The sequence below is a fragment of the Pipistrellus hanaki genome (assembly GCF_964339955.1).
Source record: "Pipistrellus hanaki genome assembly, chromosome: 16".
Classification (NCBI taxonomy): domain Eukaryota; kingdom Metazoa; phylum Chordata; class Mammalia; order Chiroptera; family Vespertilionidae; genus Pipistrellus; species Pipistrellus hanaki.
Genome location: NC_140518.1, coordinates 42,819,522 through 42,840,105, shown reverse-complemented (window position 1 = coordinate 42,840,105; position 20,584 = coordinate 42,819,522). Strand labels below are relative to the sequence as shown.

At 42.8% G+C, this 20,584-nt stretch overlaps 1 protein-coding gene and 1 long non-coding RNA gene across 2 annotated transcripts in view; both read right to left on the bottom strand.

Moving 5' to 3' along the window:
- Positions 1-10,624: 10,624 nt before the first annotated feature.
- Positions 10,625-17,838, bottom strand: LOC311610520 (leucine-rich repeat-containing protein 37B-like). The gene is made up of 4 exons (XM_084861855.1): positions 17,323-17,838; positions 16,377-16,448; positions 12,816-12,853; positions 10,625-10,678 (listed from the first exon to the last, which is right to left on the bottom strand). The coding sequence occupies exons 1-3, from the start codon at positions 17,595-17,597 to the stop codon at positions 12,838-12,840; spliced, it is 363 nt and encodes a 120-aa protein (XP_084717981.1). The 5' UTR covers positions 17,598-17,838; the 3' UTR covers positions 10,625-10,678; positions 12,816-12,837.
- A 43-nt stretch (positions 17,839-17,881) lies between these two features.
- LOC311610518 overlaps positions 17,882-20,584 on the bottom strand; it is a 45,736-nt gene continuing 43,033 nt past the window's right edge. The window contains exon 4 of the long non-coding RNA XR_014792966.1: positions 17,882-18,346. This is a non-coding gene — a long non-coding RNA (uncharacterized lncRNA). The remainder of the gene's footprint in view (positions 18,347-20,584) is intronic.

Genomic DNA, 20,584 nt, shown 5'->3' with positions numbered 1-20,584 from the left:
TTTTATTATGTATCTGTTCTTTAAAAGGGACTTGAGGATTTAGACAGGTTATCTCACTCCCTTCTCTCTCTCTCTCTCTCTCTCTCTCTCTCTCTCTCTCTCTCTCTCTCTCGTCCCCCCACCCCCACATTTCCACCCCTATCTGTGTGGTTTTAAAATTATGTTGAGGAAATAGGTCAGCTTGCTTTATGTCAACCTAAGAAATATTCACACCTGTAGAGAATTTTTGTAAGATTATTTAAGCCAAACTGACAATTGTTGGGAATCAAAATCTCAAAGGATTGAGAAAATGCTCTAGAGCAGTGTTTCCCAAAGTGTGGTACGCGTACCCCCAGGGGTACAGGAAGAGTTTGGTGGGGTACGCGTAGCACTGGAGTTTGGTGGGGATATGCACTGCACCGTGCTTAGCAGCGCCTAATTCTACGTTCTCATGATTACGAGGGGTACTCAGCATTACGAAAATTATAGAAGGGGTACACATATGTCAAAAGTTTGGGAAACACTGCTCTAGAGAATAAGTTTTACACCTTATTTTATACACTACAGGCCATGTGTCCAAATTCATGCATGAGCAGGGATGTCCCTCAGCCCAGCCTGTACCCTCTCTAATCTGGGACCCCTCAAGGGATGTCCAACTGCCTGTTTATTCCTGATACCAGTAGGATCGGGCCTAAAGGGGCAGCCGGACATCCCTCTCACAATCCAGGACCGCTGGCTCCCAATTGCTCGCCTGCCTGCCTTCCTGATTGCCCCTAACCGCTTCTGGGGCCAGCGTGATCACCCCCTATCCACTCCCATGCCAGCCTGATTGATGTCTAACTGCTCCACTGCCAGCCTGTTTGCCCTCAACTTCCCTCCTCTGCCAGCCTGGTCACACCTATCTGCCCTCCCCTGCAGGGTTGATCGCCCCAACTGCCCTCCCTTGCAGGCCTGGTCCCTCTCAACTGTCCTTCCTTATAGGCCTGGTGCCTCCCAACTTCCCTCCCATGCTTGCCTGATCACCCAAAACTGCCCTTCCTTGAAGGCCTGGTCCCTCCCAACTACCTGCCCCGGCTGGCCATTTTGTGGTGGCCATCTTGTGTCCACGTGGGGGCAGGATATTTGACCATATGGGGGCAGCCTTCTTGTATGTTGGAGTGATGGTCAATCTGCATATTACTCTTTTATTAGATAGGATAGAGGCTTGGTGCATGGGTGGGGACTAGCTGGTTTTCTCTGAAGGGTGTCCTGGATCAGGGTGGAGGTTCCTTTGGGGCTTGGGGCGGCCTGAGCGAGGGGCCTGTGGTAGTTTGCTGGACAGCCACACCTCCTGGTGACCCAAGTGGAAGCCCTAGTATCTGGAATTAATTTATCTTCTACAATTGAAACTTTATAGCCTGGAGTGGATCCAAGACTTCTGCTTGCTCAGTGGCAGCAGCCATTTCTGTTGGAATTTATTTACTATCTATAATTGAAACTTTGTAGCCTTGTGTGAGGCCCCGTCTGGCTAGGGTGTGCAGAAAGCTTAGCTTCCTCCATTGCTAGGGAAACCCACGCCTCCCTCCTGCTCTCTGTGGCCACAGCCATCTTGGTTGGGGTTAATTTGCATATTCACTCCATGGCTTGTGGGCATGGCTGTGGTGTAGCAGAGTGATGATTGATTTGCATATTACTCTTTTATTATATAGGATTCGGGGGGGGGGGGGGCGCGGGGGAGTGTCCCTCACCTTAGCCTGCACCCTCTCCAATCTGGATGACTGACTGTCCATTTAGGCCCAAACCCAGTAGGATCAGGCCTAAACAGGCAGTTGGACATCCCTCTCACAATCCAGGATTGCTGGTTCCCAACTGCTTACCTGCCTGCCTTCCTGATTGCCCCTAACTGCTTATGCCTGCCAGCCTGACTGATGGCTAACTGCTGCCCTGCCAGCCTTTTTGCCCCTAACTGCCCTGCCCTGCAGGGCTGGTCACCCCTAACTGCCCTCCCATGCAGGCCTGTTCCCTCCCAACTGCTCTCCTCTGCAGGCCTGGTTCCCCCCCACCTGTCCTTCCCAGCAGGCCTAGTCATGCCCAACTTCCCTCCACTGCCAGCCTGGTCACCCCTAACTCCCCTCTCCCACAGGCTTGATCTTCCCTGACTGTCTGACCTTGCAGGCCTGTTCCCACCCAACTGCCCTCCCCTGCTGGCCTGATTACCCACAACTGCCCTCCCTTGCAGATCTGGTCCCTCCCAACTGTCCTCCACTGATGGCCATCTGGTGGCAGCCATCTTGTGTCTACATTGGGGCAGGATCTTTGACCACATGGGGGCAGCCATTGTATGTTGGAATGATGGTCAATCTGCATATTACTCTTTTATTAGATAGATATAGATGATAGATAGATAGATAGATAGATAGATAGATAGATAGATAGATGATAGATAGAGACCTAGTACTCTAATTCGTATATGGGTGGGTTGGTCTGCGAGGATTGGGCCAAAACGGGCACTCCAATGCCTCCTGCCTCTCCTGTCTGCCACTATTGCTCTTCCAGCTCCACTGCACATGACACAGGCTGGTGCCCAGTCAGTCCTGATCGGGAGAGGCTCGCATCACTGCAGTGGTGCTCACCAGCCATGAGCCCTATGTCTGGGGTCCATCTAAAGGAGGGCGTATGTGTGTTTGGGTGGGTGGTGGGGACTCAATTGATCCTTTGGGCAGGTGGTGGGATGACCTTGCTGGCCAGGATCCAGATGTATCCCGCTGATGTTTCGCTGGTTTTTGGGAGACAGCTGCTGGCTGCTTTTATATACTTTCTTCCTTGCAGAGCCTCCCAGGAAGGGAAGCAGCTGTGGTTCCCAAGGCTGACTTCCAGGAGGCCAGCTCTACTGTTGATATCATGCCTGTGGTACAGGTCCCTCAATGCCTGGCCTGTTTCCTATAGATTGGAGCACTGAGGGAGGGAGTGGCTGCTGCCAGGCTGCTGGGCCACCAGTATGGGATGTTTAGCTGAGCAGACCTCCTGCTTTGGGAGTGCACTGACCACCAGAGGGCAGCTCGTACATTGCGCATCTGCCCCTTGGTGGTCAGTGTGTGTCATACTGTAGGGTCCCTGGTTTAATTCTGGTCAAGTGCACATGCCTGGATTGCAGGCTCATCCCCAGTACAGGCATGCAGGAGGTAGCTGACCAATGATTCTGTCGTCATTGATGTTTCCATCTCTCTCTCCCTTTCCCTTCCTCTCTGAAATCAGTAAAAATATCTAACTCTCTATATAAAAAGCTTAAGCAATTAAATGATATAACCACTGAATGACAGGTCCAAATCACAGTTTTGATCCCTGGTAGGGAGAATGCGATCCATGTTTTGATCTCATCTCTCTCTCTCTCTCTCTCTCCTTTCCCCACTCTCAAATTAAAGAAAAAATGTAAAAGAACAATAATAGAATTTACTCAATTCACACATTTCCATAGAAGGGGATTAGCTAAACTAATTTTGACCATATGTGCCATGGGGAGAGCTCCTGCAGGGAGGGAGATGCATGGAATGCATCACACTTATAGGGATGGTGAGGCTGGGATCCTCTATACCACCAGCATGGAAGCTGCTTGATGAACAAAATGATCTCATCAGAAAGGGGGACTGACTCACTGCTACCTGCAGAGCTAGTTATCTGCTAAACCACTGAAAGGGGACAGAAAATGAGTCTCCAGGATTACACCATTTGTTTCTTCTCACCTGCTGGATTCTCCTCACCTCACAAATCCCCATTCCCAGTCTGTACTTTAAACATACTATGTATTTGCTGGCTCACTGTCAACACAGAGAAAAACACGTTTTCATCCTCAGTAAGGAACTTTGGGAAGTAACTTGGTCAGGCACGGAGAGAACAGCAACAGCAAACTAATTAACCACATAGGAACTGGAGGCCCTTCTGCTCTGCCTGGAACCCTACTCACCATTTTAGATAAAAATCCAAATTGTCCCCATTTACCCTTCATTGGTATTGAAAATTTCATCATCAGCAAATCCTTGTCATGCAGCTTCTGTAACACATTTTGCTTGTATGTGGCATTGAGAGTTCTAAACCTATCCCTTAGCCAAAGGCTGCTTTCTCCAGCAAAAGCCCCCCTAGAAAACAGATATGAATTCTGTATTTCCCCTGCTCTCTCCTGCCTCAAAATGTGCGAGGCTGCATCCCAGTCCCCCTGCTCCACTGGGGTCGCTGTGCTATTGTCCTGTGTGGGTTGACCATTCTGCATTGCATATTGCTAAGCCACCAGCATTTATCTGTGGTCATTTAGGTCAATTATTAAATCTTGTTCACTCAGAATTTCTTTTACTCACACAGGCATTTACTAGTAAGTCTCACTGACTTAATGTGATTTAGTAATGAGTCTCCTCTCATAGCAGGAGTGGAGGAAGCATTATCACTTGGTATCATGTAACCAAGGATCTGTGTTGGACACAGAAGGAAGGAGGTAGGCTTGGTGCTGGGCTGAGCTGGAAGGAGCCGAGGAGCACACACTTTCACACATTCTTCTTCACTCTATCTCTCCAGCACTCTATGATAGCTATCCAACAGTTGGGATGGGTTATTTGTTATATATATATATATATATATATATATATATATATATATATATATATATATATATATATATTCTTGATTCTTTTTTGTCTTATTGATTTCCCAGAGAGGATAGGGGAGAGAGAGAGAGAGAGAGAGAGAGAGGAAATCTGCCTATCACCTGCCCTTCTACTGGGATCGAATTCCAAACCAGCCACTTGCTCTCCTCACCTCCTGGTGCCTGGGACAAAGTTTAACCATCTGAGCCATGCTGACCTGAAGTAAACACAAAGGATGGTCTGAAATTAAACCCTTTTAACTAAAAGCAGTTTATGGCAGGTAGTCATGTACCAGGCTAGACTCTTTCCTGCCAAAAGTCAATCTTTACCACAACTGAGCCTGTCTATTGTCTTCTGCATCCACCATAACATATCTTGAGGAAGTCAGAACAACTTCTCTTGACAGTACAGCAGAATTCAAATCCACCTATCATGTTTCTTTATGTGCTTTTGGAATTTCTTATACCACTGGGAAGTTTTTACTTCCAAAGCACATGCACAAATACACATTTATATGATGGTGGCTGGGGTAGGAGTGGAGGGCTTCCTCTGGCTATCACCCTCCTTGGGCAAGCTCAGCCCCATATTCAGCACCACCTTAGACTGGACAATAGACCACTTGCCATTGCTGTTGCCTAGATGCCTGCAGCAAAGCATCCCTTTCCATGGGTCCAGCACCTAGGCATCTGCCATGTGGGGTATAGAGCTGGCACTGGGAGATGCTTAAAGAGTTTGGCCCCTCACATGGGAGTACAGACAAGGAAGAAAGTAGAGCTGTGTGGGGAGGTGCTGGGTTTAAGATAGAGGTACAGGCCTGTGGAAATGGGTTCAGGGAGAAGGTCCATTGGAATTGCTGAGGCCCACTCTGGATCCCCTTCCTTACCTCTGGCTGTGGGATCAGAAGCAGCAATAGATGGAGCACAGTCACAGTCATGGGAGCTATGTCTGTCTCCAAGGAGCCTAGAAGACAGTGAGCCCATGAAGGGACCACTAGGGGAGCGCACTGGGTGTAGGATAGGATGGGGGGGGGGGGGAGGGCGGGCCTGTAGGTAGCGCAAATACCTCTATACTGTGTCATCCATCTCATCAGGGCCTCCCTCCATATCTCCCTTTCCAGCTTGGAGTGGAAGGCAGGGGAGCCACCAAAGGTGTCCCCCTCCTGCCCCTTTGACACCAAAAGATCCAAAGGGTATTATGGGGGAGGGGAGGAGGGGAGGCAACTTGTGCAACCCAAGTAGGCCAGGGCAGCAGTTAATCCACTCCATCCACAAATAGCCCTGCCTCTAACTTAAAAGCCTCAGCACAAGTCCTATAAATTTTAGGAAAAAAACTGTTCTAATCAGAATATCCTATTTACATTTGACTTTCTCCTCAAGCCCTTCTATAAGAGGCAAAGAACAGAATATTTACCTGAGAGTTTATTTAAATCTTTAAAAGATAATTGTAACTGAAGGCTACATGAGCAAGATCAGTATCTGAAGCAAGATCTTAACCAAAATTTCCCTCCTCCTAAGTATCCTATCAAGAAGTCATCTCTAAAATTTTAAAATTAAAGGTTCTGTCAGGAATTGCCTAAATTTAAAAAACAAAAGCAAAAAACCTGTAGTAAGGCAGAAGAATTCTGCTAAGAGAATTAGTAATTTAACAAAGGGAGGGCTTGATGATATATCTGAGAAGGTGAGTTTAAAATGAAAGAAAAGGAGAGAAGTACCACACACACTGGAAACAGTCCTTCCTCCAGCTTATCCAAAGGCTCCTCAGCCAGCCAACTCCAAGTCTCCTGCACTGAGGATGCCACCACCATCTTGAAAGCACAGAACTTTGGGCTTTGCTTCTGAAGTAGTTCAACCATAGTATCTTCATTTTCCCTTTCTTCAAGGTCAGAGAGACCTTAAGATGTAAGAATTTTGAAGTATTATAAAGGTCCTTCCTGGAGTCTCAATGTAGACTTCAAAATGTTTTGCTTTGGAAATAAAAACTAAATCCCAGCAATCCCAGCTGCCAGTAGAAGTTCCCATAGCTTCAAAAATCAAGACTTGCAGATGAATTACAAGACATAAAATACTAATTTTATATATACCATACAAATACTGGAGAAAATTACGGACACCATCATCCAAGTCTATGAAATTACTATTAACTAGAGGCCCAGTGCACAAAATTCTTGCATGGGGGAAGGGTTGTCCCTCAGCCCAACCTGCGCCATCTCCAATCTGGGAACCCTCGAAGGATGTCCGACTTCCCATTTAGACCCAATCCCAGGGCCTAAATGGGCAGTCAGACATCCCTCTCACAATTCAGGACTGCTGGCTCTCTACTGCCTTCCTGATTGCTCCAAATTGCATCTGCCTGCCAGCCTGATCACACCCTAACCACTCCCCTGCAAGTCTGATTTCCCCTAACTTCTTTACCATGCAGGCCTGGTCCCCCCCACCCCAACTACTCTCCACTGCAGGCCTAGGTCCCCCCAACTTCCCTTCCCTGCCAGCCTGGTCCCTCCGAACTGCCCTGCCCCAATGGCCATTATGGTAGCTATCATGTGTCCACATGGGGGCAGAATCTTTGACATGGAGCACCCATCTTGTGTGTTGGACTGATGGTCAATCTGCATATTACTCTTTTATTAGATAGGATTCTAGGTAGCAGGCCAATACTCAGATACTTCCACTTAAAGGTCTCTCTCATCTCCCCACACCCGGTCTATTCTTGTCTCTGAAGTCTAGGACTTCAATGTTGAAAGGAGTCTAGTTAGTCAAAGAAAATCCACAAAGTTTACCTTGACGATTCTTTCTAACCAATTATTGAAAACAAATAGTAAATTGCCAATTCTCAGCATTGGGAGCTGTTTAGGGCAAGGGCCTCGTGTTGAACTGCCCTATGTCTGATGCCAAGATGAACCAAAAGACTAAAGAGATAGACTTAAGAATATCACAAATCTGATACAGAGACTTATTTTTAATACACCTGAAATTTATCAATATCAATTTCATAGAGTGACCATTAATATTAAGTAGCATGTAACATTTTAAGCAATCAGTTCATAGTGAACTGTAAATAAGTATTATTTTCTAAGCCACAGTACTTTTTTGCATCATTTCCAGGGGCCCTGACTAATTGAAATGTTTCATTGAACTCTGGTGGTGAAAGTGATGATGGAAATGACTTAGAAAGTCCGCTATATGCCAAATATAGGGTTATGGGTACCCAAAGTAAATAAATTGTTTTACTTATCTCATCTTTAGCTCCAGTTTGAGATTATAACCTGAAGAACAGAATAAATGGACCTGCCATCTAGGTTAGATCTTACTTTGCAGGAATCCCTTCCCCAAGGTACTATCCCATTAGTGTGGGGCAAGGCTACAGTGTTTGGACAGGTTCAAGCCTCAGACTAATGAGAGGGCACAGTCCTGTCATGGCCACGTGCAAGTCCGAGCTTGGAGTGCAGAGCACTCCCAGCACAGTTATAGCCAAGAGCTGTAGTTTTACGTTTGAACCTATGGACCGAACACGTAGTCCCATATGCTGAGTGATATAAGCTTGATAGAGTTTAAGTGCATGTATTTTAGTAGGATTGAAACCCAGGAGAATGTTGTAAACATCTTGATCATGCCCTTACTTTGTCTCGTGGTATCAGCTATAAAATAAAGACATGGCTTTTGGGTGTTGATGCAGTCTCTCAGGGAGCAGTGTCCCACTGAGACCCAGCTTTTATTCTCTTGTCTGTCTTTTATAAGCCTTTCACCATCCCCACTCAGGTTCACCGTTGGCCGTACCAGTATGGCACATGTTAGAAGATGCCTCTGCATAAATTTTATAAGCAACTAAAACTAAGTTCATCTCTATGTAAGGTTCAAAGCTGCTTTCACAATGCAAATCTTCAGTGTTAACTCTCTAAGTAACTTCCACATTAATGTGGATTTCTCATATCACTAGCCCTTTCTTAAAGGTGTATTTCAATTTAATGATGTAGTATCACAGGTTCTCAAATTCATCATCATTTTGTTATGTTATAATGTCCACAGGAACTTAACTTTTGTCTTATTAATTAACCTATGTAGTAAAGTTGGTTTTGTTTTACATCATTTCATTAAAAGTTGCAGAACATACCAGAACGGTTATGTGAGCACATAGTATATATGAATGTATTTATAAAATTCTAATAATACAAATAAAGTCAAAGCTTTTTTCTTTGAGTCATTGGTGCATCTTCCTCTATCACTAGTTTATAAGTTCTTCAAGTGCTAGAAGGAACCATATCTTATCTTATCCACAGAAGCAAACACATTTCTTAGCATATGATAGGAAGTGGATGGTCTGTTGATGAATGAAATGAGCAAATATGAAAATAAAATTACTTTTTCCAACTAAAGCCTCCTGCTAACAAGAAGCACTGAAAACAAATTGTTACACATTCACTGCTGCAGGGAAGGCTAGGCTGTACAGTGAATCCTTGAAGCAATTCTGGATAACAAGGAAGCTTCAGAAGCTCTCTGGCCCTGAGGAGTAGAGAGTTGTCTCCTTGGATAACATGGCCACACTTCTTGCTGGCAAGCATTTTCCTTCATGCTACTGGAGGGGAGGGGGGGAGACAGGAAAAAACAAACAAACAAACAAAAACAGTCTCTCTCATGCCTTAGGCCTTTCCTTGATTTTAAGACATTTTTCTGAATTTATAAAAGACATTCATCATGTGTACTTGCCAAAATATAAAGGTACACCTAATCACTAACTATTGAGGCCGTGAATTAAATAAACCTAATACAAATGCCCTCTTTTCTCAACTACATATCAACTTGTAGAACATTTCCTCATTACTCTGTCAGTGATGGGCCTTATGCTGTGAAAATCTCAAAAGCAAAAGCTTATGAAATGATATTAATGCTCAATTGAGAGGGGGAAGAGATGTATTACTCACACCGGGTACCAAGTAATTGTTTCCTAATCGTTGCAGTACCTATAATATCTGAGTGGCCATGTGAAATGGTTCCAGGCTTCAATGAGGTAGATCAGTCTGCAAATTAATGTCTGCCAATCATCTTTTCAATGACAGGACTGAAGAAATTGTTGAGCAGGGTACACAAGTGAAGGTGGTCTACCTGAGTTACATCTGAGGAGAGTTCTCAGATTCAGTAGAGGTTAAGTCATTGAGGAAAGGAATATGGGAAAAAAAAATAAATAAATAAAAGGTAGCAAGGTCAACAAAAAGCCAGATCATGAAGTCAGAGAGGCTTATGAAGACACAATTATGAAGTGAAAGGCTTGGGAAATCAAAGCCTCACTCACTCATTTAGAAACATTAAACTGGTCCGTGAGAGGTTGAGTGAGTGGGAAGAGATCAAGCAAAGAACTTGCATGCATATATGCATAACCCATGGACAGAGACAATAGGGTGGTGAAGACCTGGCATACACGTGGGTGTCTCCTTGAAGGGGTCCATGGGAAGAAAGGAGGATATATGTAATACTTTCAACAATAAATTTTTTTTTTTAAGTAATTTTGGAACGACTGGTTGCTATGATGTGTACTGACCACCAGGGGACAGAGGCTCAATGCAGGATCTGCCCCCTTGTGGTCAGTGCACTCTCACAGGGGAAGCCCTGCTCAGCCAGAAGCTCTGAACTGGCTCACAGCTGGCGAGTGCAGCAGCAGTGGTAGAAGCCTCTTCCCAACCCACAGCAAAGCTAAGGATGTGCAACTGCTGGGGAATGAGCCTTAGTCAACAGTTGGACATCCCCTAGGGCTCCCAGACTGTGAGAAGGTGCAGGTCAGGCAGAGTACACGAATTTTGTGCACCAGGCCTCTAGTATATTTATAATTCTTTTCCCCTTTGGGCCTCATGTGTTCCTCCTTTGGTGACCCTCACAGGTTGGCATGGGATATCAGCATGATTTCAGCTCCACTCACCTTCTTGGCCCTTGCACAAGTGTCCTCATGCAGTGAAAAAATAAAAATAAAAGGCACAACCACACTGGGCAGAAGCAGTTTACACTCTCCAGACGCATTTTACATCTGTTTTTAGACTCAGTCTCCCGTGCATCGTTTCCTGGGGCGGGGTGAGGAGGTGTTTTTATTTTCCTACCGGCTTTATCCTATAAGGTAAATCACACGCAATAAATATCTGACCCCAACTAGCAAAGTTATCTAGCTTGCTGACTGCCACTGGTGAGGGAGTGGTGAAAACGTTTAAAGGTCATAACAGACACTGAAATGCAAAGGTTTAGTTTTTTAATACAAACAGAATAGAAAAAAAATCAGAGTGCATCTGTTTTAGAAACTACTTATGTCTGGCAGGTGTGTACTGAGTTGTGACATAAAATGTAGCAAAAACCCAAGCACAATATAATCAATGGAAAAGTTCCCAACAATGGGCAAGGTATTTTCCCCTTTCCCTCGTCCATTTTCTTTTTATTGAAGAAAAAGACAAACTACTGTATAAGGTCTCTCCCAGCTAAAATTTGGACTTTGTAATTAACAGACAAAGTTTCTGGTCCATATGTCATATGTGAAAAATAATAACCTGTTAATTTTAAAATGCTTCGAAGCAAAGTTTGCTTATAATTAAATTAGCAGGGTATTTTTTTGTTATTACTACACTATTATTTTTTTTAAATTCTAGCATATAGGTCATATGTTAGAAAAAAACAGTGGCAATATTTATGTAAGTAAATATTATATATCTACAACTGTAGTCTGCATATTTAAATCCAAGAGTCACTCCTTATTAAAAATGATTGGGAAATGATTAGGAAGTAATTACACTGCATGACTTTCTGCAGCAGTTCTAATGATGGCGGGCATGGTTGGTTCTGATGTTGCTAAGCCCCAGTCCTGTGCATTTGCGTACTCTGGGTGACCAGTGAAAGCATGCATTTACTAGGCCATTTCAGTATAAATTTAACATGATGGGAATACATAGACAATTTATCTTTGAAATTAAACTTTTCATATATAATTTTAATTATACAAATGGGACTGCATAAGTACAAACGGATCATCTAAAACATCATTCTAAAATTTGTTTAAAATAACAGTGAATTAATAACAAAATGTTATTTTATAATATGCATTTGGAAAATCTACTTTATTATTTAATGCACTTTAAAGGACACACCTTTGCTCAAATTAGTCTGATATATTGAGGTTTTCCTGCTAATTTGCAGGAAGGACTCATATATTGTACCTTTCATCAGCCTTAAAGGAGACTAGTGCCCTTACCCTAAGACCATGTGGCCTTCTCTACTCTTTCCCCAGAGCCTCCATCACCAGCAGAAACACAACCAAGACACAACCCTCTACACCATCTCCTTAAAGGAGTAGTGACAGCAGACACATCTGTGCCAGTCCCATTCTATTTCAACTTTGCATAATGAGCCATTTTTGCAAAATCTAAGGAAAGCATCAGGATAAATATTCTTTCCAAATTTGATGGTTTCCTAACTATAAAAGGAGGAAATTGAAATAGATGAGTTCCAAATTGTCCTGTAGTTGTTATTTTATTGTTTTTGTTTTTTTTGTTTGTTTGTTTGTTTTTTTGGTTTGTTTTAATAATGAATTTATTCCCAGACCATAAGATTTTGTTTTTTTTTCAGTTCCTCAGAGACATCTTTTTCTTTTGTGCAACCCCCTCTACTGTTTTATGAAAAATCTGCCCTTTTCTAATCAGGGTCATCTCACTGTGGCAGGGAGAGCTCATGTGTGGGTTAATCCACTCTGAGATCTGTAAGTTCTGCATTGCATCTTGGGAGGTTTGTTCACCTGGATGTACTTAATGACCAGAGAATCTATGTCTAAACCCTTAAGCTTGGTTTCTGCATTTTTAAGCATGGGCAGCAAAATTCAGCACTCTTTTTAAGGCCACTGACATTGTGCCCAGCCCTACTCTTTGGCCTGGGCACACCTACCAACTCCACTATTGTAACGATAGGATGGCACACATTGCTTGTGTAAAGTGACATCCTTCACCTGTTTGGTGGTTTGTTGAATACGCATACCCTTGATGGCTGAGGAAGTTTCACAGGTGTGCTTAAAGTGAAAATAAATAAATAAATAATTACATAAATACTTAAATAAATAAATAGGTTTAAACTTTTGGATTTCCACGTTTTTGTTGGTTTTTCTGACTCAAATGAATAATGAACCATTTGCAGAGGTCACTTCTAGCTGCTTACAGAAAGAGGAAGTTCCTCTATTTCTAAAATTCTGCTAAATTACCAGATTCATATTTACCTGGAGCTTTCATCAGTAGACTCTATACTGCGACACATCTGTTTTGGGAGAAAACAACATCATGATTATTCATCACAATGACCACTGTCTCTAAAGCAGTGGTTCTCAACCTGGGGGTCTCCACCCCTTTTGGGGTCGAACAACCCTTTCACTGGGGTCACTTAAGACCATCAGAAAACACAGATATTAACATTACCATTCATGACAGTAGCAAAATTATAATTATGAAATAGCAACGAAAATGATTTTATGGTTGGGGATCACCACAACATGAGGAGCTGTATTAAAGGGTCGCAGCAAAAGGAAGGTTGAGAACCACTGCTCTAAAGCTTTGATTCCTTTCCTTTTAAGTCAGATAACTTTTTTGAGGACAGGAACTCAGTTGAGTAGTCCTTGGACTCCTTCATATTCCCTAATTTAGGACCTTGTAATGCATGTTAATTGCTGTTGTAGATAACATCTATCAGATAATTCCCAATGAAAACTCTTAGAAGTAGAAAAGAAAATGAAAGTCTCTACCAGAAATCTACACAGCAGCTTTATTTTAGGTCAAGAACAAGAGTAGGTTGTCCTTTATCACTATTAATATTCATCATTGTTGAGGAGATCCTAATCAATTTAATAAGAAAAATGAAATACTGGAAAGAAAGAGACAGAACATATTTGCACATGACATGATGCACAACCTAAAAAGCCCAAGAGCCATAGATTACATTTTTAGAAATATTTTTATTTTTTTTATTGATTTCAAATTGGAAAGGAGAGGGAGAGAGTGATAGGAACATCCATGATGAGAAGGAATCATGGATCTGCTGCCTCTTGCACACCCATACTGGGGGTCAAGCCCACAACCGGCATGTGCCCTTGACTGGAATCAAACCCAGTCCTCAGGCCTACACTCTATCCACTCAGCCAAACTGGTTAGGGGTAGATTAAAATTTATTAGCAATAATACAATTCAGTAATATGGCTAAATCCAAAATTAATAGATCAACATGCAGCTAAAGCTGGTTTACTTAGTGGATAAACCCTGAAGACTTAAGGGTCCCAGTTTCAATGCCTGGTTACAGACTCCATACCCAATGGGGAGAGTTCAGGAGGAAGCTAATCAATGATTCTCATCATTGGTGTTTCTATCTCCCCCTCCATCTCTGAATTAATGAAAAGTATATTTTTTAAAGTTAAATTGACCCTAAATTAGGAACCTCTCCCTCATAAAGAATAAATCTCAAGCTGACTTAGAAATCTTCAAACCTTATGAGAGTTATGTTATTGTGTAAAAACTCCCAAACACAAGTTTTTTCAAAATTATTGTTTAAAGTTTAATTTATTTTAAAAATATATAATGTAGATTCTTATGGGTCAAAATTCCAAAGGTATGTGGCACAGAATCCAAAGTGTTTTCCTAGGTCATCTTTCAGACTATCCTACTCCCTCTACATCTTAAAGAAAGCTAATGTCATTTTTTTCTTGTGCCAAATGACTTACATTTTAAATACGAGATACTATCATGGAAAAAATAAAATATGTATAGTTTCAAAAAATTCATATTAAAAACAACTGCCTGGTTCTTTTTTTCCCTTACCAATAAGATATCAGACTAAGGGAGGAATCTTTTAGGGTGTTCAAAAACCCTGTTTTTAGATTACTATGACTATTATGTCTTTTGTTATTATTTGAGACATCATTTATGACATCTATTAAATTGGAACTAAATTTAATAGATGTCATCTATTAAATATGGCACACATGTCTTGGAAATGTCAGTTAATTACTTGGAATGTAAATATTTCTTCCCAAATCACTTATGTGCCTAAACGGATTTTTCTGCAAAATGGGCAAAAAAGAGCAAGAAAAATTCAGAGGAGAAATAGAAATGTTCAATAAATATATAAATATATTTAAATTCACAAGTAGTCAAATAATTCAAATGTAGACAGGACCGTTTTATTCACCCATTATTAAATCAGCCAAAAAACAGAGACTCTGCAGTGGTAGGAGGGTAGAGGGAAACATGCTATTGTGGCCCACTGATTGGAATGTAAGTTGGCACAACTTCTGTGAGGCAATTAAACTGTGATATCAATATAGTCTTTAACCCAACAGTTCTATTTCTAAATATCTATTCTACATAAATACCTGCCCATGTTAAAAAAAAAACACGCATGTACAAGAATGTTTGTTCCAGCAATACATGTAACAAGAAAACTGGACATAGTCTAGATATCCATCAATAGAGGGATTATTAAATTATGGAATGTTATGAATTAGGTTTCCCTCTACTTACCAAGAAGAAAATATGTCTAAGGTATACTGTGAGGTGAAAGAATCAAGTTGTCGGATGTTACCATTTATATTTTTAAGAATGTGAAAATCACACAACATACCTATTTTGCTATCTGTAAATATGTGTGTAGGCAAATGCATGGAAAAAGGTCTGTAAGAAAATATACTAAACATAGAGTATCAGGTACCTTAGCATGGTGCATGAGGGCACAAGCAGGGTTTTAACTATACCTGCTACTTCTTTTCTATATATTGAGAAAAGTCGAGGTCTGCTGCACAAAATTCATGCATGGAAGGGGGGAATCCTTCAGCCTGGTCTGCACCCTCTCCAATCCAGGACCCCATGGGGAATCTCTGACTGCCTTTCAAAATCCAGGACTGCTGGCACCTAGCCATTTGCCTGCCTGCCTGCCTACCTGCCTAATCACCTATAATCCCTCTGCCTGCCTGCCTGATTGCCCCTAACCACCTCTCCTTGCCTGCCTGATCTCCTACTGGCCTCATCACCCCTCACTGCTTCCCTGCTGGCCTGATCATCCCTAACTGCCTCTGCTTCTCCCTGCATCCAGGATCCAGGATTCATTCCTCCAGGTGGTTGCAAGCACCCAGGCCCCAGACTTCCCTCCCTCTGGCCAGCCACAGGCACCCAGAAACCAGGCCGGCTTTGTCCAGGCCTGCTGCATCCACAGGCACTGGCACCTAGCTAGGCAGTGCAGGTGGCTTGTCCCTCTACAAGGCAGGGCTGTAGGCACAGGTGCAGAGTCTGGTACCATGGGCCATGGGGCATGCGCCTTGTTAATCTTTGGGGCCAGTTCGCAGGCATAAACACAACCACTGGTGCCCGGGATGGTCAGGTGTGTAGATTGTCCCTCTCCTGGGCTGCAGCCCCAGCCATTGGTGCCCAGGACCATGGGCAGCTTTATACTGTGATGGGCCGCAGCCCAGGTGGTTCCCATTCCTCTCTCCCCAGTGATGAGTTTCTGAGCTGTTATGGTGTGACAGTGTGATAACCATGTGCATATTAGCCCTTTATTATATAGAATAATCATATATTACTTGTTATAATGGAAAAAAATTTTAAATCAACTCTGATTTTAAAGAGAGCCCACCAAATTTAATTTTTAAAATAAACAGAATTACAATCTATAGATGTTGATTTGGGATACGGAGGGGAAAATACCTTTCCTCAGAGCTACTGACTGAAAATTCTGGACCAAGAAGGATTTTAAAATAGAGTTATTTTTTACAATTCATTTTTGGAGAGAATATACTCACAATTTCTCAACCAAAGGGTATGACTTCCACATATCTTTACCAATGTATGAAATAGCATTTCCTTGCAAGTTTCTGTGAAGAAACACAGTTAATGTGTTTAAATAGCTAAGAAACTAATGAACAGAATAAGTAAAACAATCATGGAAACCTTATGGGGAATGTTCAAATGTAGAAAACACCACCTTTCTAATTTCCACAGCTCTCAGCTTCCCCGTTTGCACAATTTATAAAGACATAATGTGGGGCCACTGGCACCCTGAGGCTTCTCCTCAGAACCAGAACTGTTTTTCTTGGATAGGTAATGCCAGTTAACTACTTTGAATGCATTTTTTTTCCAAAATCACTTGTGTCTACAATGACTCCTACAAATCAATGAGAGAATAATAATTCACCAGGAAAATGTCAAAAATTTATCATTTTAAGAAAACAAATGTAAAGAAACCTTATAGCAGGCCACAGGAAAGCAGTGCCCACTGTGCAAATCTTTCCAGGTGATAAAAGTGTAAGGGTGGTTGGAAATAAAGAGGACTAGTATGGACATAGACATATTTGACAGGGAAAAGCACAAATCACTGAGTAATGAGTAAAGTATTATCCATCTAGAGGGAAAATGTAGAAAGAAAAGACAGAGAGAGAGATTAGAAGAATAGACACACACCAGGATGAAGCAAAAGAGGGAGGACAACAGAGGTTAAAGAATGAAATGATGGGTATAAAAGTATGGATCAGGAAAACTAATATGGGCAATTACAAGTAAAAGACTGTTGTAGTAGGGATCACTAATATTAAGGAGAATAATGACAAGGAATAGTTGTCAAACAAAGATAAAAACAGATGTCTGTCAAAGTGGTTTGTGGGGAGATGAGGAAGGCCCAGAAAGAACTCAATGAAAAGGCTGCCATGTCAGCCAAGATGCAGAGAATAAGTGAGAAAAGGCAATGCTTACAAGATGGTGAAGGTGGCATTGCAGGTGCTGGTCTCCGGCACAGGAACTTTGCTGAGCTTCTGGTTTGAGCCAAAACCAATACACGACAGTGTTCCAATACTGCAGGTGCAGAACTCACATATGTTCATGGTGGAACTCGGTTCAGTCATTGGAGGGACCATCTCATCTGAGCCTGGTTGCTGAGTTTTGGCAGCTTCCACCTCAAAAGACAGAGCTGTGAATTGAGACAAGGTTGGCTTCAGAGCCTGAACAAGCTCTGGATATGGAAGTGTCATTTCAGGGTGTTTTGGAGAAGCGATAGTCTGCTGCTGGATTACAGCATCTGTTACCAAAGTCAGTTCTGGGGTGATGGTGAGTCCTAGGTCCAACGGTGGAAAGGTTGGGTTGCTGAGCCTGAACAGGCTGTGTACGTGAAAGTGTCACCTCAGAGTTCTTTGGAGGAGCTGCAGTCTGCTTCAGGACATAAGCCTGCAAAATAGGATGACCTGAGGTCTCCTGTTGATATAAAGGTTTGATATTTTCAGTTGGCCTACTAGGAGGATAAAAAAAAAAAAAAAAAAAAAAAAAAAAAAAAAAAAAAAAAAAAAAAAAGGCCTCCTTGTCAGTTGCAGATGTTTTTTTCTTCTTAGGGGGTTTTGGCTTTATCAAAATCCCCATATCCACATCATCAACAGTGATAGATAACACTTGATGCAGACCTTTACCCCAATCTAGAAGCGAAGATGTTTCCTTTTGATGGACTGAAGGTTGAGCTTCAACTTCTCTAGAAGATTTTGGATGTTCACCTTGACTCTTCTGGTTGTCTGAAGAAGTTTTTATGTTGGCAAGAGGCACAGGAGGTATAGCTGAGATCTTTGAAGATTGATCAGGGTAGGATGGAAGCTCATCTTGAATGCCATGGTGGTAGAACCAAAATTTGAAGGGCTCAGAGGACACTCAAATTGAGTTGAGACTTCTTTTTGGAGTGGAAGCTGAGCTGAGGCCTCCTGAGGGTTTGTAGATGGTACCATTTTGTCAGGAGCCTCTGAAAGTAGAGCATTGGCATCAGGGTTAAACATTGAAATATTGAAATGACTTTCAATATTTGAGGGATTTTGCTGATCCCAAGACCAGGGCTCAGTGGGCCCCAGGGGGATGGAGGTCAGCAAGATAGAGTCCATAGCTAACTCTAGAATCGGAGCTGCCTGGACCTGCAGCCATAACAGCTGCCACAGGAACAGAAGCCGAGGGTCCAGACCCACAGCCCAGACATGACAGGCAGAGGTCCGGGGCACAGTGAGCAACCAAGGCAATTGGGGCAAGGAGAGTGACCCAGATTACTGGGCTACAATGAGTGATTCAAAATACTGGAGCACAACAATCGATCCAGGAGACAGGAGCACAAGTGATCCAAAATACCGGGGCATATACAACTATCCAAGACAAATGGGATACAAGTGCCATGCACTGAGCAGGTGCCCAACAATTGGCGGCCATCTCCCAATTGGCAGCCCTGTCATGAATGTGCCTTTTAGCAACCAAGCGCCGCTCTCCTACCTCAGGTTCTTACCTCTATTGTTTTTGGGCTGAAGTGACTATAGAAGAGTGAGCCTTTTTCCCAAAATCACCAGGGATCACGTGGTTCTTTTCACCTTGTTCCTTTCTACTCACCGCTGGCCCTTCCCTCCCCCCTTACAATATGGCAGGATTTGAACTTCACAATTGGGTGGCCCCAGAGTCCAGGGATGGACTAAGCCGTTAAAGAAGGTGGGTAGGGGGGAGTGGGTATTGAAGACCTTTCCAAGATAGTCACAAGGCCTGGCATCTCAGGAAATTCATAAAAGCTAGTCTAGTCTGGCAATCTGAGCTCCTCTCCATAGCCGAACTCTGAGAGAGTCTTCCTCCCAATGGCCCTACTGCTTCCAGGTAGAGTAGCTGACCCAAAAATACACCAGTTAGAGTGCTGTGGAATGGGACACACTTTAAGAAGAAGAAAACAGGAAAACAAAAATTGCCCAGCATTCTGGACATAAAAGTAGTTTTGTATTTTACTACTGTTATTTTATAGTCTTTTTTGAACTAGCATATCTTATTATTATTACTTTATATTCTTCCCTGTAATTAAAGACTCATGTTATTTAAAATTGGCATGCAAGATATTTTATTTTATGAGTACACCAAAATATTATATCATCTATCTACCTAATAAAAGAGTAACATATTGATGGCAGCTTAGGTAAACATACCTAAACTGCTACCATGCACAACAATTACAAAACTACAACTAAAAGACAAAACATCTATCACCCAGAATCACAGGAAAGCTGGCTGTATGGAATCTCTACAACTAGACTAGAAGAGAAAGGAGCATTCAGAGCACTGGCACTGAAAAACTGAGGTACAGAGGCACCAGCTTGATTCGGGCTGGCAGTGGATCCCGACTGGCGGAGGGCATTGCTTTCTTCAACCCAAAGAGAGACAAACCCCCAATCTCTCTGAAATCCAGTTTCGGGGAAAAGCTGGGCTATCTGCCATAGGGGTGGAAAGTGAGGGTGGCTTACTTGCAGAGCTGTGCCCAAATTAATTGTTTGCTGTATTGGAGCACAAGACATAGGGATGCCCTCAGAGAGGCAGAGACACATGAGGGGCAGCCATCACTGTTTGCCACACCCTAACAGAGTGATGCCCTGAGACTCCGCCCTGCACAATCTATAAACACACCCAAGCTCCAAGCAGTAGCTTTTGCATATGAATGACCTTCTCTATTGCAGTTTAACCTAGCAAACTTGCAATCTGGTGGAGACAGCTCCAAAGCCTCCAAGCTCCAAGCAGGGAGGAGAGAACAGTGGTTCTTGCTCAAGCTCTTGCAGGTGGCCTCAGACAGTAGTTGAAATGCACCCAATTGGAGATCCAGAAGCCAGTGAATCTAATGGTCAGTGTGAGACACCAGATGCAACTCCTCATATCCATAAGTGACACATTCAGAATTCGGACTCAGTGAGCACCAAAGCCCCACTGTAACAAGGCCTGCACCATAAGCATGTCTCCAGCACAGCAGTTCTTCCATTATAGATACAATGGGTCCTCACAGCCAATTGGCCTGGAGGTCAATTCCTTCCAGTGTACCAACAGCTATTAAGGCTTAACTACACCAAGACTTTGCACTCAGCCCACAAAAGTGTGTACCAAGAGCAATCACCTCAGGTGATTGGAGAAGCTGAGCTACTGGTACCTATAGCTCACCTACCACACAAAACCACTCCATCAACACAGAGAGGCAACG